General features: G+C 41.1%; 1 protein-coding gene across 2 annotated transcripts in view; it reads left to right on the top strand.

Moving 5' to 3' along the window:
* Window positions 1-24627, top strand: part of AGPAT4 (1-acylglycerol-3-phosphate O-acyltransferase 4) — an 87015-nt gene that overhangs the window by 38328 nt on the left and 24060 nt on the right. For both annotated transcript variants that reach the window (XM_075499096.1, XM_075499095.1), the window contains exons 3-5: window positions 11098-11267; window positions 20300-20461; window positions 22683-22836. In XM_075499096.1, coding sequence (XP_075355211.1) covers window positions 11100-11267; window positions 20300-20461; window positions 22683-22836 — 484 coding nt within the window. In that variant the 5' untranslated portion in view covers window positions 11098-11099. The remainder of the gene's footprint in view (window positions 1-11097; window positions 11268-20299; window positions 20462-22682; window positions 22837-24627) is intronic.

Here is a 24627-nt window from a genome sequence, read left to right as displayed (position 1 = left end):
TCATTTCACCTCTGATTCAGTATTCTGGGAGGTCACCTGGGCCTCCCCAAGTTGAAAGTCATTAGACTATGAGTTTTGCATTACCTTTATCTTCATACTGCTTCCTTGTCAACAGTTTTCCTGGTTGCTTTCTCATTGGTGATACTAGGGCAAAAGTGTTTGTTTTGTTGTCTCTTGCTTATCTAGAGAATTTTCTCTCATCCTGGCTAGGAATGACTGTGTTAGTCATTAGTCTACTCACCATTCAAAGACAGAATTTAATCATAAAGAGTGAATTCTTTATAGTTGTACTGGGTCTAGCTGGTATGGATTTTTTTTCTTAATAGCCTGTACGGTGCTATGTTTTGGATTTGTAACTAAAACAGTGTTGATAACACACCAGAGTTTTGGCTATTGCTGAACAGTGCTTGCACAGCCTCAAGACTTTCTCTTTTTCCCACTCTGTCTCCCCCTCCACCAAGTAGGTTGGGGGTGTGCAAGAAGTTGGGAGGGGATGCAACCGGGACAGCTGACCCGAACTGACCAAGGGGATATTCCATGCTGTATAATGTCATGCTCAGCAATAAAAACTGAGGGGGAGGGCTGTTTTTTGGAAGGCAGCCATTGCTTCAAGACAGGCTGGGTGTCGCTGTGCTCGTGGGAGGTGATTGCTTTTGCATCACTCACCTTGGGTTCCCTCCACCCCCCTTCTTCCTCTTTCCTTTGCTTATTAAACTGTCTTTATATCAACCCATGAGTTTTCTTGCCTCTGCTCTTCATATTCTCTCCCCTGTCCCACTGGGGATAGGGGGAGTGAGTGGCTGTGTGGCACTTAGGTGCTGATCAGGGTTAACCTGCAACAGTTCTTTGTCACACTGAGTTTGGGGCAACACAGCTGGGGAAGTGTTTGAGAAAGAAGAATCCAGATTATTTTCTTCCCTGAAAGCTGATTTTCCCATAAAACAAAGCAGGGTCAAAGGACCTTCATGAGAGATCCAGTTTGGGGGAATAATACATCAAGATGGGCATCATAACATCCCAATCCTCTGGGGGTATAGAGGATCTGAGGCCTGTAGCATCCTGAATGAAGAAGATATTAGCAATGTATGAGGGGGGTTGAGCTGCTTCAGAAATAGTTGGTACAGAAGCACAGCTCCTCCTAGCTCCTTACCTTAGTTGCTGACCGGGGTTCATGCATAACATATGTTTTTTCTCAAATAATATGGAAAAAAAAAAATCCTACCATAATCAAATGAAGTATGGGGTTCATCAACAGACTTCTGGGTCTATCCCAGTGGAACAGATTATTCATCCATTCCCCTTCTCTCCCGTTCACTTAAATCCAAACCAACCTGACTTATTCATGCTTATTCATACTTACTCTTTTCACAAAAAGAAATATCATGGCCTCAGTTATTGTCCTGGTTTCAGCTGGGATAGAGTTAATTTTCTTCCTAGTAGCTGGTGTAGTGCTGTGTTTTGGATTTTAGTATGAGAATAATATTGATAACACACTGATGTTTTGGCTGTGCTAGGTGGTGTTTACACTGGTCAAGGACTCTTCAGCTTTCCCTGCTCTGCCAGGTGCACAAGAAGCTGGGAGGGGGCACAGCCAGGAGAGTTGATCCAAACTGGCCAAAGGGCTATTCCATACCATATGACATCATGCTCAGTGATGCTGGGGAGAGTTGGCCGGGGGGTAGTGGTCACTGCTCGGGGACAGGCTGGGCGTCAGTTGGCGTGTGGTGAGCGGTTGTGTCACTCACTCCCCCCCCCCCCCCCCCCCCCCCCCCCCGGGTTTTGTTCCTCTCTCTCTTGTTGTTTTCCTTCTCATTACAATTTTTTTTTTGTTCCGATTATTAAACTGTTCTTAGGTCAACCCATGAGTTTTCTTACTTTTGCTCTTCTGATTCTCTCTCCCATCCCACCGGGGCAGCGGGGGGCAGGGAGTGAGTGGCTGTGTGGTACTTAATTGCTGACTGGGGCTAAACCACAACAGTTGTTGAGGAACAAGAAGCAAAAATCTACTTTGCTTAAAACTTAAGTTGCAGTCCTGACTTACGCTTCCACTCTGTCTCTCCTAGCTTTTTCTGTATTAGCAGGTGGGTTCTTTTTTGGCCTCTACCATGCAAAAGTTTACAAATGTATCGGGTGTTTCTTTCTGATTTCTGGAATCCTGGTCAAAACTGGTAAAACTCTTTAACTGACTGTGCTGATCTAGTGGCTCCTGTGTTTAACAATATTTGTAATTTTTTTCTTCTTGTTACCTAGTGAGTCTTTTACTTGTGTTTGCATCTTCAATTATTTGCTTTTCTTTCCTCTGTACGTGCTGTAAGTCCTGTAAATAGCTGATGTTTCTTCTGAAAGTTTATTAAGTTATTCCAGATTCTGAACTTTTATTCAGCGCGAGTTGCTCCTAGCCCTCCTGGTATCATGAAAGAGCTTGAAAAGAAACTGTAGCGATTCAAATACCTGGTGGCAAGTACTTGTCTATGCATTTGGTGTTTTATAAAAGCTTGGAAGCAGATTTCTAACCACTGCATAATTATTGATTTGATTTTTTGAGTCTATCAATTTAAGATGGCACTTGCTTATGCTTAATATAGGTCATCCTGCTCTCATTTAAGCTTCTGGTTTGGTATTTAGACAGTAATATGCCACCCTAACCATTAAAAAGAGAACTGGAATAACCTCATGTGCTGTTCATCTAAGCTATCATTGCTGCAACAACTTCATCAGCAGGACACAGAAGTTAGTCCTTGCACACTCCCCTGGGTAAGGCATGATGCAGGGTCATACTTGATCAAGGCGAGGGATGTGTGATGGACCAGGTGGTGTTTTGCTTTGTCCCAGGGTGGGCCTGTCTGCCAGAGTATGAAAGTTGTTTGGTTGTCTCTTTAGAAAGTTGTTGCTGTGCAAGCCCAAGCTAAACTTAACTGATAAGGGCTATCAAATGCTGTATTACTGATCAGTGCAGAACACTTAACACCTTCTTTTAAGTTGTTTGTCACCTACTCTTTTCATGTTTCCTGTCCCAGCACTTATGTCTTATACTTGTCAGTGCTCGTACAGATGAATGTACTGGAATTCCTGGTCTGTGTACATCAAATACTGCATAATTTGATAAAAAGCATAATCTAATATTCATGGAAACCTGACCTCAGCTACTGCTTGCTGAGATAAGATGGTTCCTTCTAGTAAGGACAGAGCAAAACTTTTCCTGATACTCTTTATGTACATTTCTCATTCAGGAAACCTGAATTCATAGTACAGACCTCACATAGTAGTCGGGGCAGAACCACTCCTCTGAGCATGCTTTCCCAGAATGCCTTCTGCATCCTAACAGGCCATCTCAGCAGAATGTATTATTGAAGTGTATGCCAGAAAACTATGTTAAACTTCAGGAAGGTGATGTGTGGTGTATAAATCCTTCATTTTGAAATTAAAATTTACTTTAGAAATAGTTGTGTGCATATGGTAGTCAAGATAGGGGATGGTGCTCATTGCTTAAGATAGACAAAGTTTGTGCAAGCTACAAGAGTAGGTTACTACTGTTAAATGGGTACTGACATCTGGAGCCCAACCTGCTTTTCTTGGGGGCCGTGAGGATTACTTGTGTAAAGTGCTGTTTATTAGACATCATGAAGTACTGTGACAGACAGTGCCCGTCAGCATGGATAATAGGAGGCTGTAGTGTATCTGGTCTTTACTGTTTGGGATGACATTGTATGATTGGCTGAAGACAGCTGAGATAGAATTAAGGAGAATGGATAATATAAATGATTTGCAGTCAAAAGTATTGTTTCTTATTAGACCAGTTGACATACCTGGAAAACTGGAAAGGATTTGCATGCGGAAACCCTTCTTCAAGCTTAAAAGAGAAATTGCAGTCTTCAGATTAAATTCAGATTGACAACAGTTGATCAAAGGTTATCTATTCATCCATTAGCCTGTGAGAGGAAGAAGGGTTGGTTCCTGTGGATTTGGGGAGAGTAGGGATACAGGATAGAGAGAGACAAGGAGTTGTCTGTGGAACACTGTTAGTTGGAGATACACAGGCATTGTCACACAGGTGACAGAAACCATAACTTTATTATCATCCTTTCCAGCTATCTTCTGACTTGTTTTAGTATATAATGGACCAGGCTTTCTTTGAGAGGAAACAGAAGTCGCTTATATGAATCCACCAACATGGAAAACATGCATGTGTGCTGTTTCATTTTCTCAATTAACCACCTTCTGTAAGAGTATCAGTAACTTCTTCCCAAGAACTTCTTGGAGATCACTTGCTAGCTGGAGTTGGTAGCTTTTGGACTTTGTTTCAGGCTGTCATCTCCCTCCTGCTGATAACTAATTCCCATGAAGAACTGAATGTTGAGGTCTTTATTGTAAACTTAATGGTCATAATGTACCATTCTTAACAGTGAAAAAGTTTACTCAAAGCAGCTAAATAGAGACAGTATTTCTTGAATTAAAGATACGCAGGCTTAAAAATAATAAAACCTACAAGTAGGCCAAGGATGCATGAAGAAAAAATTACTTTCAGTGTGTGTGTATATAGGAAGCTGCTTAAAAAAAAAAAAGTGTTGACACAAGACTGGTGTTCCTTTTGCACAATGACTTGTAGTGGATGCACTGTAACCATTTTTTCTTTGCTAAGCAGTTCCTCTGTGGTAGTGCTCCTGTGCATAGTAGGAAAAAGCCAATGGTGTTTTGGGCAACAAGAAACCACATCCGGAAGAGATGAGACTGCCTGGTTTCATCCCCATACAAAGCAAATGTTGGTGCCATGGGAACTTGCCAAGCGGCATGTTGTCTTTCACTGTTTGTTGGTACTAACTCTTTTGATCAGCGTATGCTATACTCACCTCAGTCATTTGTGGCAAAAGCAGTACATTGTCTTTCTCAGAATATAAATTGGTGAAGAGAAGTACGTTAAAAGAACTTCCTGCAACCAAATGCTGAAATAAATGGGTCTCAGAGCGTGAATATATGAAAGGGCTGGGCTGTGTTTATCTTCTTCCTTGCAAGCACATCCAGTAACTTATTGTGATGGGTGGGGAATTAAGAGTCATCATTCCTGCCTTCCTCTCTGTTGCTGATTTCTGTCCCTAAAAGCACAGCCTTGTAATTCATTGAAGTGTTATTCAAGGGAGTTGCTTACAGGATCTTCTGTGGGGACTGGGGTAAAAATCTCCAAAAGCAGACCCGCAGCCAATAGAGAAAGGTTTTGTTTTGTTTTCTGTTTTTAAATTTGTGTGCATGGTTTTGCCTCCATCAGCCTCCCACCTTTTGCTGCAAAACAGCTTTAAAGGAGGGAAAAAGAAGTCCAAAGATAACAGCGATTATATCGCTAGCTAGGGTAAATGGGGGTGTAGGTGATGGGTGGTGGCACTGAGGCAAGTGGGAGCTGGATTTTGGTTTTCTCTTCTGTTTAAACCAGTCAATTTACACATTTTCCTACACGTTGAAGACCAGGACCTCTGTCTTGGAGTAATCTGATCCAGTCCATTACACCTCATTGGTGCTCACGTGCACAACTGCAGGTGTTGCTCACGCAGACTAAAGAATGGGAGGGAATCTGCTTGAAGCTGGAGAGCTGATGCCTTGCCTGGCTGGGCTCCATGAATGACCTCCCCTTCATCTTGGGGAAGAGGGGAAGGCATTGCTTGACTTTCCAGCTGCAAGTTTTTTTTCCCCAAGAACAAGCTTTTTGTTCCCTTCGCAGGAAATACATATATGCTTTTTTCCAATAATAAGTTATTTTAAAAATTTTTCTTGTAGATGTGTAATAATGTTCCAGCTCTGAGCTCCAATTGTTTCATGTACCTAATCAGCAGAAGCTTACAGCAGAACTCCTGCCTTCAAGTTTTCCTCATAATTACTTGTAGCTCCTGCAGAGAAGAAAGGAGCAGAGACCAGAAATAAATACTGGTCAGGTTAGATGGCATAGTGAAGCACTAGAATAGCCTGTGTAAGGAGGCTGTGGAGTTGTTGTAATAATCAAATATAAATATACAATTCACATAATGATTGATGCTGCTATAGAAATCCAGTGTAGAGCCCTACCCTATCTCCACAGGAACTTATACAATGTACTTTTGTCTAATAAGCAGGATGTGGCTGTCAAAAAGCAGAAGTTTAACTGATGTATTACTAGTCCAGTTAGTAAACCATGAAGAACTGCTTAGATCTGCCAAAAATGTAGGAAACTAGGGGAAAGGTAATTCCGGCAGGGGGAGATTGTGACCACCAACTCACGGACCACCTACCCCAATTATACCACCAACTCAAATGATGAAGTTGAAGAACAACAGCTAAGCATGCGTACTAATTTACATGCTGGGCGAAGAGATTTTAACCAATCATTTAATAGAATAATACTGCATATGTATTAGAAGTTGAATATGTTAATGCTTTGTGCATAAATAATTGTTAATTTGAAAGCTTGGTGTGCTGTCTTGGGACAGGCACCCATATCTGCACAAATATGCAGTAAAATACCTCTGTTCTGTGTGTATATTGGCATTTTGCACACGGGGTAAACCAACCCCGATTTTTGGGACAACAGAGTAATCAGTACTTGGAAGTGTTTTGAAAGCCTCCTAGGCAGCTTTGCAGTTAATATAGTAGGTATCATTCAGGGGTTTAACCCTGTCTGTGGTACACAGAGGGCTTTTGAGTAGTCCAGAGGAGATAATAGACTTGCTTTTCTTAGTTACCTGTAGACTTAATTTGTCCTATGGAAAACGTTTAGGAGGTGCACCTAGTAGATATAGTCTGAAAATCTGGAGAGGTAGTAAGTTATTATTGTAAGTCACTCTTCCACGGACAGGCATGGACTGGACTACACTCTGTCAGTCTGTCTTTTAGCCTTATCTTTAATTTTTTTTTTTAAAATGCTTTCCCCCGTCTTCTATGCAATGTAGTCATTCATCACGCAGCCATTCACCCTGTCTAGTCTTTAAAATGGTGGTCATAGCTTGTCCACTTGTCTTGCTTTTTATTTGTATTGGAGAGTTTACTGTGCTTTTACCATGTATTCCCATAAGAATTTTCTAAGTTCTCTTTCTTGGTGTTGCCTTGATACATAGGTTAAAGAAAATGAAGAATGTCATAGGGAAACAGTTCTGTTGCTCTTTAAAACAGGTTATGTACTTGAGATCTTCAAATCATTGTACTTATTGAGTCAATACGTAACTACGCTTTTAGATACTTTTTAAAATAGGCATTTTATGGTTAAGCTTTTAAGTAAATATTTCCATGGCTTATCAAGAATAGTTAGCTAAAGGAATTACTGACAACTTCTATAGAAGAATGGTTAACTGTTTTTAATGACTCATTCTTGCAAAACTTTGAGGTGGAAAATAACTCTCAGTAAATTCTGTGTGTGTTTCCCTTCTCTTAAATGTTTTTCATATAACTAGTTATAGTTCAAGTTAGCCTTGGAGATGTTTTCTTTTTAGTTATTTGTTCTATAAGCGCAGGCATTGATGCAGTTCAGATCTGTGCAGTGAAGGGCTAGGAAGCAGTCTACCCTCACAGGAGGTGGGGGCTGTTCTGTGTAGCAGGGTGAGGATTTTTTTTTATTCCAGAAAGGTAGAAAACGTCAAAATTCTTAAGCAGACAGAGTATCCATATTAGGCATTTGAAGGCATGTTTTCTCCCTATCTTGCCTCATCTGAAGCTAGCTGTAATGTACTGTAAGGACTCTGCCTTCAAAGCAGGGATGAGAGATTTCAAGTTCTTTTGGTTTTCCCCCTTTGCATTAGTTGTGTGGAAGTGTCACTGGAGGAGTTGCTTTGCAAGGTAGGAACCCCCATGACGTGGCTGAATGTGTATTTACCAGTTCAGTTGTGATGTTCAAACTCCAAAACCTCATGAAAGAGGGTGGGGAGAAACCTTAGAAATCTTGGACCAGCCCTGGTTGGGAGCAAGAGAATCTCCACCCCCCCCACCCCCCATTGATTTTTAATTGTACAGTCTGACTGGTGTACAAAGAGGAGGACAGTTGCGCTGATAGTCTACACTGTGAAGGAGGGAAAGAGAGTGTGTATGAGTGACCTTGTGCTGCTGAGCCACCACAGCAAGTTTCTGGGTAATAAATTTTTGTGGCAGGTTGTGGAAGTAAGCTGGTGGCATGATGCAAGAGTAGTGCAAACTGATACTACTAATCATTGCTTGAGAACCACAAAGAGAATGGAGGCTGGGAAGAAGGGGAAAGAATGAGTAGGGAAGATGAGGGGAAGAAACATGTTAAGAACGTATAGGCTGGAAGATGGTATTGTGTTTGAGAGGGGCATTCAGTGCCTGCTTTGTGCTTCTGCAGCAACTGCATGAGCATATCAGTGACAAATGGGCATGTGAGGTGAGGAATAGGGATCTATTTCTGCAGTATTTATTCAAACAAAAATCCTGTTTATGTGAAACCTGAAGAATCAAACCACATATAGAAATGTTTTTGTCTATGCTTTCTTGGAATGTATTTGAGACTGAAACTGTGTAACTGAAGAGGTCTGTGTATGTGGCACAGCTGTATACTGAGATTCATGATGTATTACTAGTTTTCTTCAAATTCCTTAGGAAAAGACAAAATAAAAACACACTTAAAGGATGGCTTTGAAGTTGGGGTTTTTTTGTGGTTTGGTTTTGTTCCCCCCCCCCCCCCCCCCCCCCTCAGGTGAAGTTGGCTTTTTCTTCAAGAGGGCCTCACAGTCATCACCTCTACTTGTTTGTTTTAGACAATAGGTTTAATCACAGTAGAGGTTAAAAAAGAGAAAATCCCATCTGGCAGTCACTTTTTCTTTTAGTTGGGTTCCTAGTTAAGCAAAAGACAAACTAATCCTGTCACTAACGTCCTTCCTTTTCTTGTGATTGTGTTCTGCCCCAGGATGTGACTGTAGATTCTGTAAAGGTTTGTAAAGGTTAAATAACAAATTACAGTGTGGAGGTTTTTTTCCCCAATTATTGTTCAATTTTGCTGTGTTTTGGGGAGTGGAGGGCTTTTATTTCCAATACAAATCTAATAGAAGCTACACCCTTAGAAAGATATGAAATGGTGAACGTGTGTCGCAAAGCAGCTCTTAGCAAGGGAGGTTTGGAAGCGCAGCCACGTGTACACTTCTGTATCTCCACAGCACTTTCACTGAGATGTGAACATCTTTGGCTTTCTTTGGGAAATTGGTTTCCAACCAGTGAAACCACTGTTCGGTTAACGTACGGCAGTTTAGGTCTCCTTCTGCATCTGACTATTGTTTTGATGCATAATAGCATGCATGGAATAATATGTACTCCTGCCACGGTCGTAGTTACCTGCCCTGATTAGAAATAAGAAGGCGGACTGACAAGTCAGTCATTTATCTGTACCATAATCATGGTTTTATCATATTAAGGTAATGTTATTTGAATAGAAGTTGTCTATTAGCCTGACTGTAACACCGTTAGGTAAAACTCATTCATGTCACTAATGCCTGTTCTCCAGTGTACAGCACAATGTCATCCAAAAGCTTCAGGCAATTAATTTCGCTACTGATGACTGAAAATGTAGATGACTTGTTCCTAGCTGTTTTCGGTCACTAGTTGAGGCCAGTAGGGGACCTAAATTGAAAGGATTTCAGAGGTGTTTCAAAGACTGGCCTGGTTTTGATCTTCCCTGAGGTGAATGAGGATTTGTGGTGCTTTCAGGCTTTCCTGAAGCCAGGAGAGCATCTCAGGTGTCTCATTCTTCCAGCAGAGACATTCATATGGCACAGATATGCCCTGAGAAGGGCATACTTTCACTTAGCGAAGAACAACCCCTCATGTTAGACCTTTGCTTTGATGCAGAAGTTTTGTTATAGCTTTGACAGGAAGCAAATGTGCCCCTTAACTCCTCTCTTCCATCTTGAAAAACAGCTCTCATTAGTCCCATGGTTGCCTCTGCTCAGGACATGGGTTGCTTGAGGAGAGCTACTGCTTTTAGATATCATATTTCTTCCCCCTCCCCCCCCCCCCCATCTCCATGGAGATAGAGCTCTCTGAGCTTGTTGGCTTTACGGAGTCACCTCAACTTCCCATGCTCCAGACCAGAGAGACTTTGCTAAATAAAGGTTTAATTCACAAGTCTTGTAGTCAGGCTTATAGTTACAAGCAAAACAAGTACAAAGCCTGCTTCTTGCCTGTGCTTGATAATGGTGAAAGCTGTATGATAATCACTAGGAGACTGCTGAGAAACCACTCTCCAGCGTGTAAGTGCAGTTGTGTTTTAAACAGCCCTCACTGTCCTACCAATCCTTGCATAATTTCTTACAGTTAGGTTTTGGGAACAAATCTGGGTGCCAATCCAGAGTGATTTTGAGTATTTAACAGTGATTTCCCTGTTCTGCCCCCACCTCTGTTCCCTGTTTGCTTCATCAGTTCATCAACTAAGGGATGTGCAGATAGTTATGCTATTAATAACTGTTCTTGGCTCTGCACACCCACCTTGTCTTTGGTCTTGGGATGTATGTTCTTCATCCAGTCTGAGCTATTGGCTTTGCTCTGGATGGTTAATACACCCCTGTGAAATGAAGAGTGCATCAGTTGTAGCAGGGCATATGGCTATTCCTTCTGACAAGTTAACAGGATGATGCATAAGGTGTACATGTAACAGACCTGGTTCCAAGTTTCTTGTCCAAACTGTTTTCTGGTCTATCATTGTGCAATTTTTAGAGGAGCATGAGGACCTGTATGTGGCAGGAATGAGTGTGTTTCTTTCTCCTACAAGTTTATTCTGTTCTTCATGTAATTTTGTTGTACTGTTGTAAACCATAAATGCTAATTTAGGTGTATTTTGCTGAAATAATTTGTAGCATTGAATTTTCAGTTTTCAAATAAATGAAAGTCCCTTTTCTCAATATCACTGTGGAAAATTTCTGCTCCCTCTTCCCATGCAATCTCCTTATTTCCCTCCTCTCCCCTGGACCCCCACCTTGCTGTACCAAGATGTGTGACTCTCTGGTTTACATTGAGCTTTCAACTTCATTACAGCCCTTTCTTTGCCAATGGGCTGTTGAGGTGACTGATGCTTTTCAACATATTACTAATTTGTGGCTTTGCATATACTTTGTACATTCATGTATTTCTTGTTCTCTGTTCCAGAGATGGTGATGTTGCTGGAATGGTGGTCAGGCACTGATTGCACCCTCTACACTGACCCAGAGAGTTACCACAAGTATGGGAAGGAGAATGCCATCGTAATCCTTAATCACAACTTTGAAATCGACTTTCTCTGTGGTTGGAACTTTTGTGAAAGATTTGGGGTCTTGGGGGTGAGTTTTGATTAGCATTTAAAATAAACTTCCTCTTCTTGGATATGGAAAAAAACCAAAACAAATGCTTTGTGTTTTTGAAAGTTAACAGATCTGTGCTCAAATTTCACTCGGCCACTGTCCAGACTTAGGTAAACCTAAAGGAGTGCAGCGCAAGTATGCGGACTACTGAGGCAGGATTGCTTGGGCATTCACAGAAATTTTAAAAGCATTGCAGTTAAAGCTGATGGATATATATTTTTTTTAACCTGTGGAGGTAATTACAGTTGTTTCTCTCTCTGTGCTTGCAAGGTAACTATTACAGTTCATTGTGCTGCAGAAAGATGAGCTGTTCTGTGATTCTTTCCCAGTAAACTGTAGAATTTGTTTGCTTTCTCCAGTGTAGTCTTACAAATCCACAGCTAGAGTTTGAATGATTCGGTCTCTGTCTCTCAGAATTGAAGAGCTGCCATCCCAAGTGAAAGCAGTAACCAGGTTATAGCTTAGTAAGAGGTGGGGGAAGAATGAATTATCCATAGTTGAATACACTATTACATTAGGCTAGGAGTACACGTGCATTTGTTTTCAGGGTTGTGTTTTTGTTTTCCCTGTCAGCTCATGGGGATGATTAAGTCAAGCCAACTTGACTTAATTGTGTGGTGGTGACGACATTCTCTACCTACAAGGGGTTTAGATAAGAGTTCTTTCCTCCTAAGAAAGCAAACTAATACCTCATTTTGGTGGTCTTCTGCAACATCCTCTTCTAATTTGCTGCTGGCCACTGTCAAAAGTCCTGCCCTTGGATTGTGTGAACCTATGACTTTTTGTGGCCTTTTCTTTGGGCTTTTTGCGTTTTCTGGACATTTAGGCACCACTCCAGTCACTTTCACATTATAATAATGACAGTCTGCTTAAAAAAATTAATAGGAGCCTTAACACTGGAGGAAAATGAACCTTAGCATTACGGGCCCTGCATATTACCAAAATGGTTGTTGGGTCCTGATTACTGAGAAACAATTCTACCCTCATGTCTAGGACTTGAGCACAGAGCGGGAAGATAGCATGAGACAGCAGGAGATGTAGGGAAACCTGTTCCTCGCAGGCAGATGTACATGCCAAAAACATTCTCCCTTCTATGTGTTCATTATACAGTGGTGCTTTAGTGTAGTCTATCTAATTTTGTAAGCCTAATGGCTGCAGTTCTCTAAATAACCATGTGTTTAAGAGGGTCAGGTGCTTCTTCAGAAAGCACCATTGTAGAAAATTAAAGGATTATTTCCATACAAACTAATAGGGACCTACAAGGTCAAAAATCTCTTGTTTTACATTGGTGCTGTATGGTTGGATTGAATCTCATTAGCTTTAATAATTTTTTTATAGTTTCCCAAGGTAGTCGGGATTATGTTTTAATTTTTTTATACTGTTCCCTACGCATAAGAAAACCACTACGTAAAAGCATAGCTGCTGGACAGTTACTGTGCTGCACTAACTGAAAATAATTTTTCCTGTATTTAGATGCTTACAGTTATTACTCAGTTTGTATTTTTGCTAGTCTTAAGATTATTTTTTTTAGGAACTGACATGTTTTTTATTTTTTTTAATCTTTTAAACTGTTTCAGTCTTGAGTAATGTACTGTGGTTTTACTTCCCAGAAACTGTTCCTGGAAGAAATAGTTCCCATGTGCTCTCATTTGCATAGATGTCGTTACACAGCAAAGCAGTGTGTTTCCCTGTTGGGGCAACCAGTCGAGGTTCATCTTAAGCCAGGTTAAAAAAAAAAAAAAAAAAAAAAAAAAAGAAAATGACACACAATCGGTTTGCTGAATGGATTTTCTGTATTGGCATACTGGTACTTGGCTTGGGGCAGCGTGGGAGTGGATGAATGTGTAGGCATGGGAGGTGTAGCTTGGTTTGACTTTATGCTGCCTTATATGAGTTTGCAGTGTGCGAAGCTTCAGGGTTTGGTGTGGCAGCACAATTAGGAATGTAAGAACCATTATGCTGAGGGCTGGTCTTGCTCTGACTTGAACAAAGGCTAAAAGCAGATGTTTGGGAAAGGAGTTACAAGAAAACGGCAAGTGTCCAGAGAGATTTCTAAGTGGTGTCCCGGCCTCCAGCATTTTGTGGCTCAGGGACTTTGTGAGCCAATGGGGTTTTATATTTAATGCTGTCTAATTTTATACTTCATGAAGTTTCTATGCAAACTTCCGATATCTACCAACATTTTACTAAGCTGAACTCGTGTCTACTGCTGCTGAAAAGGAAATCTTGCACATGCCATCCTGTCTCTTGCATCTGTTCTGGTGCTTTTCTGCCCTGTGTTGGCATGTTTCAGATACCCCTTCTCTCTCTCCTGCCTTAACTAATCCAATGAAAAAAGGAGAGATGATGGGAGGGGGAAGAGGGCGAAGGTGAAGACAACTTATGCTGAAGGAGTGGGACTGATTGTGCTTGGCTATAGCAGGCAGACAAAATGGCTTTGTTCTGATATCCAGCTGTACCCTGCAGCCCTGGCAGGCAACAGCAGTACTCTTAATGGTGCTCCAAGCATGTGTCCAAACTCTCAGTATTTTACCGCTTGAACTTGTATTAAATGAAGCTAATAAGAACTGTATTTTTTTTTTTGCTTGTTTTTGCTCATTTAAGACTAAAATTAAACTTCCTTAAACCTTTCTTACCCCTTCTGGCCCCAAAAGAAAAAAGTCTTTCCCTTTTCCTCTATGTTTTTAATCATGATATGAAAACTGTCCCTTCCGGTCTTAGTTGCAACGTTCAATCTGTGCATTGTTCTGTTCCTTCTTTTGTCTCTCTTCTCCAGGGCTGGCTGTCTTCTTTCTCCTTATAGCCAAATTCCCACATTCCCAACAGGTTTATAATGCTCTATCAGTGTGGCTTTTTTTTTTTTTTAAATCAATGTGGTTTTGGTGTTTTGCTGTTTGCGGGGGTGGGGTGTGAGTGGCATAGTCTCTTGCATGTTATTGTTAGGTTTGTGAACCTGAGTCCTCTTCTAATGGCTTAGTTCTTGTACTTTGGTGGCATGAGGTTCTCTGCTTTCATGAAGGTTTTTAAATGGCTGTGGAAGAAAATGGAGCAAAAATAACCACAGGAGATGCTAAGAATATAAGAAGTGTGTGTGGAGGAGTGGGAAAAAAGAAAAGAATGGCAATTCTAATATTTATTTTACTTTTTAATTTTGTCTTTAATATGATACTTCTGGAGCATCCATTAAAAATGCTAGGAGGTACTGGATTGACACTACTGAGTTACAGCCAGGGATCTATTCATTTATAGTGGAGAAGGAGAAAACCACATCAAGGAGCAATTCTATGCTCACTAACTCTTGCATGTTATTGTTGCCACTGAGATTGTCTCGCTAGCTGCAGTTGGGCTCTATGCAGCTGAAGTTACTGATGTGTAATTGTTTGCAGCACCAAACCTTAGAAGATTTTTGGTTGTTATTGGAAATTAGAATAAGGAAGCAAACATCACAAAAACTACAAGTCGACAAGGGTTTCAGGCAAACCTGTGTTCAGCCCAAACTATTAATGACTTTCTTGTGTATTCCACTTGTGGTTTTTTGTGAAGGGATCTTCCTGTTTTGTTTTCAGTCCTTGACACCCATCAGCCACACGTACCCACCTCCTTGTGCTGCCAGGCCTCAGTGATGTGTGCAGGAGGGAGGGAATATAGGGATGCTTGATGCCAAGTCAGCATCATGCTGCCATGGGCAGCATGGGCATCCACAAGGACAGCTGAGTCCTGACTCATCCTGACACAGAGGTGGCCACAACAAGCTGCGAGGGAAGGAGGAGCTGCACTGCCAGCTTGGCTTTCTGTAGAGTCAGAAACAGCGTAGTCCCAACAGGATGGAGCTTTGTCTACACTAGTGTTTCCTAAAAAAAGGCAGGGCTGTTACTATGATCCTGAGCCAGGGTGACTGTGACGGTTGTGTTGTGGATGCTCTGCTTTTCCACCCCATTCCGGTGCAATGGCTGGGGTAGATGCTGACTCTGGTGTCTGTGTGTTGCTCTGTTGTGTAAATAGAGACGTGGTCGTGGTGACAGATCCCTGCACTCTGCTGTGCCCTTCCCTTTTCCTGCCTGTGACATTCCAGTCCTAGGACTTACCACCTTCTTAGTGGTGGACAGCCTAGCTACTGTATCAGCTTTTAAATACATTAGTATCATTTAATTTCTTCAAGGTGTGTGCTAAGCATCCCTTTGAAAACAGACCCACTGGACACCCGAACTTGAAATCAGGACATAAGCATGTTGAAGGGTGAAGTGGGAAGGGTCTAGAGCACAAGTCTTATGAGGAGCGGCTGAGGGAACTGGGGTTGTGTAGCCTGGAGAAAAGGAGGCTGAGGGGAGACCTTATCGCTCTCTACAACTACCTGAAAGGAGGTTGTAGAGAGGTGGGGGTCGGTCTCTTCTCCCAGGTAACAAGTGATAGGACGAGAGGAAATGGCCTCAAGTTGCGCCAGGGGAGGTTTAGACTGGATATTAGGAAATTTTACTTCACTGAAAGGGTTATCAAGCATTGGAAGAGGCTGCCCAGGGAAGTGGTTGAGTTGCCATCCCTGGAGGTATTTAAAAGATGTTTGGATGAGGTGCTTAGGGACATGGTATAGTGGTGGTCTTGGTAGTGTTAGGTTTACGGTTGGACTCGATGATCTTAAAGGTCTTTTCCAACCTAGATGATTCTGTGATGTTCTGAGAAGGGAGGTGTTATTCAGGACTTACACCAAAAACACATTAGTACGCTCCATGCCAGGATTCACTGTACCCTTCTGCTTCGTTGCTTGATCTGACCAAGCAGTGATAAAATAACTGTTTTAGTAATTTTAGTATCCCTTTTTCTGAAATGAAGACATTTATATTAGCAAAAATTGCCTGCACTTTAAAGCTAAACCTGCTGGTTTATCTGTTTATCTTCTAGTGTCTTGAGTTTCAAGTTGTTAATGCTGGTGGTCTTTCTACCTCAGTAAAACATAAACATTATTCTGAGTGGCTCTGTGTATTGGCATCAAAATATGTGCATTTCCAAAAGAAGCCCTAGTTGTTTATTCCTTGGCAGGGCAGACAAGGCAGAAAACCATTATGAAAAACTAGTTGTTAACTATCTTGCTTTAAGTTTCTCATAAAAAAATTGCTAAGCATGTGTAATAATTTTTAACCCTAACTATCTGTTCCATATACCAGGAAACCCAAATTTTATTTAAAAGTTGTTTATGTTGAAGCTTGCTGTTGGAAAAACTGAGCATGGCCTTAAATATAGGTATGAGAAGAGACTTTTGCTAGGTTATTGTATGGGACTGATAGGTGTGTGAACATAGTAGTTCATTTGTACATTTTAATATATTAATAGAAGTTATGTAATTGTTCGTGTAGGCAGCCAAAACGACATTATTATTTGTATTTAACACAGCATCTTAGCATATGCTTGGGCATACATGCTCTATAATATTGCTGTGTTACCTTTCCAACATGGAAAAGTTTTATTCAATTTGAAGCGTTAGAAATTGGGAGCCTAACTAAATTTCTGGAACCATAGCTTTGAGGGACTAAAGAAACATATCTTTCCATCTTGATGTCCCAGAGAGCATAATAAGGAGGAGTGCTATATATCAAAAATACAGCAAACGGAATCACCAAAAGTATGTCAATGCTGAGGGCAGCCTGGAGAGCAAATAACTTATGAGGCAAATTGCTGCTGCTAATGGTTTGTGGCTACAATGAATTTGTTTTGAAACTGTGGAAGAAATTTTGTTAGACATCCTCATCTTGCAGGTTGATTTCTTGCTGTTTGTTGCATTCTGTGATCGTGAGGTGTTGAATAACTGAGGCTGGACATATAAATCAAGATTTTTCTTTCTGTGACAGCATAGCTGCACAAATGCATCTAAAGTAAGCTTGTAAAAAAAATTTTTTTTTACGTGATGTTAGTGCAATCATTCACAAAAGGAGAACATCATGGGTATTTCCACCTGAACAAATTTGGCCAAAAGAAATTAACCTGGATTAAAGTACTGTTACTGTAGACAAATTGTCCCCGTCCAGCAATAATTTCATTAAACATCTGTTGGAATTACACAGTTCCGAGTACTGAAAATCTTTGACTGCCTTCAAGAAGGCAGCTTACAGGGAATAAATCAGCACTTTTTAATGAAATTTATTCTGTTGAACAAGCTGAATTTGAAGGTTAGAGGTGACTGTCACATTTACCAAAGCACTTTGGTAAAGGAAAAGTTAGTGGCCGAAGTCAACTAGAGCTGCTTTTTTCCCCTCAGGTATTTACACAGAATGGGTAGATGACTGAAACAGAATAGATTGTAGCTCTAGTTATTGTAAGAGAGATGGTAGCTTCTGAGGGGAGGACTAATGTATTCCTCGCATGCAAGGCAGTCTTGCCAGTATCATGCACTGAAGAGTTTCCTTTCTCTAATTAGTTCTGTGTCATTAGCCTTCCTTCTACTCCTAGGATAGATGGGGTGCACAAAATAGCATAAGGTGTTTTAGTTTCTCTTTATGTGCATCTAAGGAGTTGTACACTCACGTGTTTAAAGGAGCGCTCTTAAATTTAAAAAATGTGTTGGCACAGAAAATGAATAAGAACATGCCCTGGGGAAGAATTCAAACGTCTATTCTGCTTTTGTGGATATACCTGTGCTACATGACACCTTAGCTCACAATATCATGTCTTTGTTTCCCTGGGGAAAAAAAAAATGGTGGCAACTTCTCTCCTGCCCCTTGTTTAACCCATATGCTTTTTAAAATTTGTAAAACATTAGAAAACAGCTGTGGTGAAATAGTTACTTTAGCTTGCTTTTTGGACTAGGATTCCTGTATTTTAAAGTCTGGGAGGGAGGAGTATTAGATTGTCTTGTCTTCCTCTGTGCTCTGGAGGCCTTGTACATCCTATGCAGAGCACACTTACATTTGTTTATGATAGGTCTTATGATACTGAAGACTTACTGTAAAAAAACTTCAAGAGCATGGGTTTTTTTTCCATTTTTGGGGGTGTGTTTGCCTCATTGTGCAGTGGCTTGTGCTAGGCTGCAGCTGACAGCTGCCCTGGTTGTGGCTGAGGCAGGCAGTAGTTCCCTAAGGTTCTCCCTGCTCAGCTAGAAACACTTTGCATCTGTTGGGGTTTCTTGGGGCAAAGCCTTGGCTCAGCTGTGTACAGGGGAGAGGAACGCAAGAGCGTATGAACTGGTCTGTGTGCTTTGAATGGAAGCTATACTGTACATGGCCTACAACAACAAAATGCTCTTTGGAGGCTTTTAAAGATATGCGCTAGAACTATGTACATTTCTGTTGGAAATAAGAAAATTACTTGTATTAAGAGTAACTGAGAAAAGGAAAAACAGTAGTGTGGGGAAAAAAACCCGAGAGCTAAGGAAAGTGGTGGGAGGAGAGCCTGTTTGTGGCCAGTTTGGAGAGCTGGAAGAGGAGGCTGGGCTCAGCATTGCTGCTGCTGTGCAATAGGGACTGATGTCCAACATGGCTTGAAATTTGAAATGGCAAAAAGTGTGCTGAATCCTATAGCTGCTTCTTCTGGGAGAGCTGGGTTTGGAGTCCTGATCTGGGCCCATCAATGGAAATTCTCAAGTGATCAAGAAGGGCGCGCTTTATTATGAAGTGTTAAATCATTTGACAGAGACGATTCCTGCATTCTTAGAAACGGAATTGTCTCATGTCATCTTCTGCTGTGCTTCTGTGTAACAGTTGCTAGTGAAGCTATGTGATGTGCATTTGCCTTCCAGTCTTATGAGCTCATAGACAGCTTAATTATTTAAGGTATTTTCCTTCTCAAGGAAGGGAGAACAGATGAGAGAAATGAGCTGAGATAAAGAATTAGGTCAAGTGTCTTCCCCTAGTAACAAAATGAACAACAGTGATCAAAAAAATAAAAGCAAATAATTTCTGTTGATAGTAATTTCTACCAGTAAATAATTCCTACTAGTCAAATGTGATGTCCTGGAACACATCTGCAGAGCACTTCGATGGGATAGCTTATAATGATATCATTAATAGAAACTGGACTGTAATTGCTCCATCCATTCTCTAAGAAAATGTCACTTTTTCAGGAAATGCTGAAACAATTTCTGTATACACACATGCACACACATGTGCCATTTTATTCATTAAATAACAAAGTGAAATGTAACACAGCTCACCAAGGCAGGCTGGCTTGGAAGACAGGAAAGGAGCAAGTGGAATCAGTTCTCCTGCCCAAAGGGATGTCAGTCTGAGATGATCACGGAGTTAAGTTCTGGAGTAGGATTTGAGACTTGAAACTTACTGACTGCTTCATAAACCATAGACTTCCTCTGGAGGGTCTGGACAAATCACTTCAATGTCTGTCACACCTGTGGTACAGGAACAGTACTACCTTTTTTTTTCCTCCAGAAGGATGCTTTGAAGAGAAATTCACTAGTGTATGTATTTCTGCCCTTCCATAAACAAACCTAAACACAAATGAAGTATTTTTATTGCTGCTGTTGTTTCAAGTGTTGTTTAAGGTTTCTTCCATTGGTAAACCATGTGTATGCATCAATATATTGTTGTGCAGCAATGGCTCTGTGACTCTGCTTCTCTTTCAGAATAGTTTTTCTTTTGTCATGGTGAGATGTCCCAGCTTTGAGGAAAAGTATAGCTGCAAGATATCTTAAAGGAACTTGAGTTGCCACAGCCCAGGGTCTGCTTGAATTAAGAATTTATTTTGATGCGGTTCGGGTCTTTTGCATGGATTCCTCAGTGTTTGAAGGAATCTGGCTTGTGTTTTGGGTTTCAGGGTTTGAGTAGGATAGACAAACACACACATATATATTTAATTCTGGAAGTCTTCTTTCATGCAGATGTCTGAGATCAGATGTGACTATTGTCGTATGAGGAAAAACTTATTTTTCTTTGTCTTGCCTTTGCACTGGTGTTAAAACTGGGGCTGGTCAATATGAATCAATATATTAGTGTCTAACTGTGCACGTGTCATACGCACAGAGAACTCTTAAGTGGTGTAACTCTCTTACTTGTTTTGACTCTGTCTTGCAGAGTTCCAAAGTGCTTGCAAAGAAAGAGCTGTCCTACATGCCTATCATTGGCTGGATGTGGTATTTCCTAGAGATAGTCTTCTGCAAGCGTAAGTGGGAAGAAGATCGGAAAACAGTCATGCAGAAGTTGCTGAATCTCCGGGACTACCCTGAAAACTTTTGGGTGAGTGACGACTTAACAAGTGGAGTGCGAGGTGCTGTAGTGCTTGGGAGGGATGAAGGACATAGACAATATGTGATAGTGGCCAGGTTGCTCCTGAGAACTTCGATTCATGAGTTTCCTGGCAGTATCAGGAGAGTATTCTCTAAGAATTGAATTTTCTCTTGAATTTCCCATGTAATAGTCTGTCTTGTATGTTTTCTTCCTCTGTAGTATGGAGCCCTACAGATGTTATTGCAAAAATACCTCCACTGTGATCCATTCAGTAAACTTTGTGGTCCTCTAAATGCAGGAGCTGGAGAGGGGTAGATGCAGGGGTTCACAGCAGTGTAACAAATGCATGTGACAATGTTTTCCTGAAACACATTAGCTGTATTCTTTACCTAAGCTCCCCTCTCACCTTAGATTGCTGAGTTCATACTAGTATTTTCTCCTTCTGTTTCCCTATAATCTGCCATTCCCATGAAGGTGCTAGGTCAGACATGGCCCAGTAGAAGTGGAAGCCACAGATAAGTAACTGATCAGAGAAGTGGCCCCTGGTGCCATCAGCTGTGTTACAGGGAGAGGGTTGGTGTCACCTTTCAGTAACAGGAAAACGTTACTTTTTGTATCACCATAATTTTTTAGTATTGAGCCTGCCTGTCACTTCCTAGTCTGGGAATGAAAAGCCTTTGAATTTTTGCTCTTCTCAGTAATCAGAAAAATCCTAGTTCTCATGAGCTAGTGATGGTGAGAGGGGGATTCAGTTAAGGAAAGGGTACCTTAAGCAGCCTCACAAGGGCTTACAGAAACTATTGCTTAAGCGGTTTCCTAGTGAAGATATATATGCTGTATCTCTCATTCTCTGAAACAAAACTTTTTTTTTTAATTGTCATTCATTAAATGAGTGCTAAGCAGTTGAAACTAAGCTCCATGCAGGAGGCTGTCTAGCAAAGGGACAGTTCTTGATTTCTAGTTCTAATCTCTCTCACAGGGATTTGCCTGTGCTCTTGTGACTCTTAAAAGGTGTTGAATGCCTTTCTGCACACCTAGGCAGTTCAGCACTAACTGGTGAGCACAAACCACCACCATCCTTTATACACTGCTGTAGAGGGATTACTAAGAAGGAGCTATACCTGTAGTAAGAGACACAGTTGTTGATGTACACCTAGGGTTATTGCAGTGTGGAGTTTTAATTTGCCTTTGTGTGGTGACATAATGTCAAAAGGCACAGCAATAGCACCTTGGAAGGTAGAAAGACAGAGCATGCTAAGTGGGCTAGAAGGATTTTCTCATCAGTTTCTGTATGTTTCATCTAGCTGTTTAACACTATGCATGTGATACATGAGTAAAAGTGCTCTTAGATGAGCTGGAACTGAATCTGGCTGCTTGGCTAGTTTTCTTCAGTCTCTCTGTCTTTGGCTAAATCTTTGCTGTGGCTTATGAGGACTTAGCTTGCTCAATTTGGCAATGCTCTCTGATGTGTTAGTTTGCATTCAGGCTTGGCAGAAAGCAAATGAACAAGTGGTAAATCTCCAAAGATCTGTCTGTTCTCCCCTGCCTGCCAGTGGCAAAATTGTAATCATTCATGTCTAAGCGCTTGCACTGTATAGTTCATAAGGGGATGAGGCTTTCAGTTGTCCTGCATCTACTGCCTTATATCTGTTATCAGCTCAGTCATTGGCATCAAAGTTACTGTCTGTAGTTGTCAGTGGTCCTCATGCCATAGTGAAAGCAAGCAGGTTGGAGTGCGGGAAAGCAAGCTGGGTACTGAAGCATTTCCTAGAAATGTGTTTGGTTTAGACACTTACCAAGTTTTAGATAGCATGACACTTGAACACCTCACCATTAGTGAGAGATTTGCAACAGGAGGTATGTTTTGAGTGTTTTCTAACATCTTGTTAGAGATGGAGTTGACTCATTTAGAGAAATTGAGTCATTCTGATAGCAAGTAGCAGAACAGATGTTAAAGCCTAAAGGCTAGAATTCAAACCAGGGGAGGGCAGGTTGGATGGGTGAGGGCAATAGAGAGGGTTTGGTTTTGGCTTTTTTGGGATTGTTTGATGTTTTGTTTTTGTTTTTACTTTACTCCAGGGCAATTAAATTACCTAAATGTGTATATGGCTACACCTGTCCCTGCTAGTAGTGTTCATTTGAGCTGTGTTGGTGGGAATTAGAGGCCTCTGGGCACACAGACGTAGAAGACCTGAGCTGCTGTCTAACTGTAGTTCTCTCTTGGTTTTAGTTCCTGATTCATTGCGAGGGCACAAGGTTCACAGAACAGAAGCACCAGATTAGCATGCAGGTAGCCGAAGCCAAAGGCCTGCCCAAGCTCAAGTATCACCTACTGCCACGAACGAAAGGATTTGCTGTCACTGTGCAGTGTTTGAGAAATGTAGGTAAGGAAAGTCACAAGGAACAATGCTAATTGGTTATTGCATCTAACTGCTGTCACTTTGCCATGCTCTTCTTTTCACTGTAGCATGTGTCCTAGCAGAAAAGCCCTGGGATCCTTTCTGACCTTTCTTCCATTAGCCTGCAAAAATTAAAGATTAGGTTTTACTAATAAGAGTCCTGGAGCAACTTGGTTATTTTTTTATTTTTTGTTTTGTTTTATGTTACTGTGAGTCTCTATTGGGGGATCTAGAGTTGCATGTTTCATACCTATTGCCAAAGGATAATATTTTTTAGTAGTTACTAAGCAATCCTATTCTAAATGAAGCGAATGTATCACTAGAGAATTTGAGGCAGTGTGTCTTAAATATTTTCTTGTGGTAAATATCTGCCTCAAATAACACTATTTTTAAAACAAAAAATATTCTGTATCTGAATTTCTGTATAGATGTACTCTTTAGAGTTTCTTTGTGGAGCTGGGGAAGGGGAGTAGACCTCGACTGAAGATACATGTAGGTGAAATTTATAAATAAATTATTTCTGCGTTAAAGAACATGAGTAAGTTTTTTCTTCGTTAATGTTGTCCTGAACTCCCTGCCCCCCAGTTATTTCTGGTTACTTGCATTTGCCAACTTTAAAGTGACATCAGTAAGAATATGGTACACGTGCCTTTGAAGTGATTTTCTTTGACTAATACAATCCATCAAAATCTTCTGCTGTGTACTTCGTGGGCAAAGGAAAGACAGTGCTAAGTAGCTGTAGTGCTACAGTATCTTTGGGGTTTGGTAGATTTGTGTGTTATTAGAAGGCCGATATGTAAGAAAGACAACATGGTTAGTGGTTTAGAAGAAAATGTTCTAGCTTGACTGAAGTTAATGTCAAAACTTCTTTTGTCTTTGAAGACATGTTTTCATGTGGCATATCTGGGATAGCTGCTGTAAAAAAAGCTTTGCAGTCAGCTGTCTTGCTGTCTGTCATGTTTCTTCTACATATCCTCTTGCAAGTCAGGTAGATGATATCACTGTTGTAGCTTGTCAGGCATCCACAACTTCCCACCCCCAAAATGGATAGCATAGCTTGGATCTTTTCTGATATGTGAAGAAGACGTAACTTATGTGCAGCATCCAGCAGCTCCCTTAAGGGCACAGTTTAACCTTCCCTTTTGAATAAAGGGCGACTGTTTTGCTGAGGGTGGGGGGGAGGTAGTCTCGAGGCATTGAAGAATAGCTGAGTCAAAACTCTGTGACCTCCAATGCCCTGAGCTGGGCATCAGGGACAGGTTATTTTGTTGGTGATTTTGTTCTTTTTCACTAATCTGTGTAAAGCGAGCAAAACATGGTATGGTTGTGGACAAGTAGCAGATTTGTGGGAAAATGTTTCAAAAGGAAACAATTTTAGGGAACCCAAGTGACACTTATGAAAAGTTTGGGGCATTCATGCGATACACTGCAGTAACAACTTCTTAGGATCCTGAATATTTGAAATACCTTCAGAAAAAGAAGACTGAGATTGCTAGATTACTTATATACTTAGGGAAGTATATGTTACTACCTCGGTCCAGAAGTGTGACTTGCTAAATCAAACAGGGTAAGGCTAATAAGAAGGTAATATTTCCCTGTGAGGGTTCAAGGAGAAGCACAGAGAGTCATAACTTCTCATAGATAGTTTTTGTTGAAACTGTATAGCTTAAAAACCCAACCAGCAAACCTCTGGGGGAAACAGCTGATGACTCCAGATTGGTGTTGCAAATTCTTCTGGGTATGTTGCTTTACTTGCCTTCTCGCTTTTTGCAATGA

The sequence above is a fragment of the Mycteria americana genome, chromosome 3, assembly GCF_035582795.1.
Source record: "Mycteria americana isolate JAX WOST 10 ecotype Jacksonville Zoo and Gardens chromosome 3, USCA_MyAme_1.0, whole genome shotgun sequence".
Lineage (NCBI taxonomy): Eukaryota > Metazoa > Chordata > Aves > Ciconiiformes > Ciconiidae > Mycteria > Mycteria americana.
Note: the sequence above shows the minus strand (reverse complement) of the source record. Positions and strands in the feature narration are given on the sequence as shown.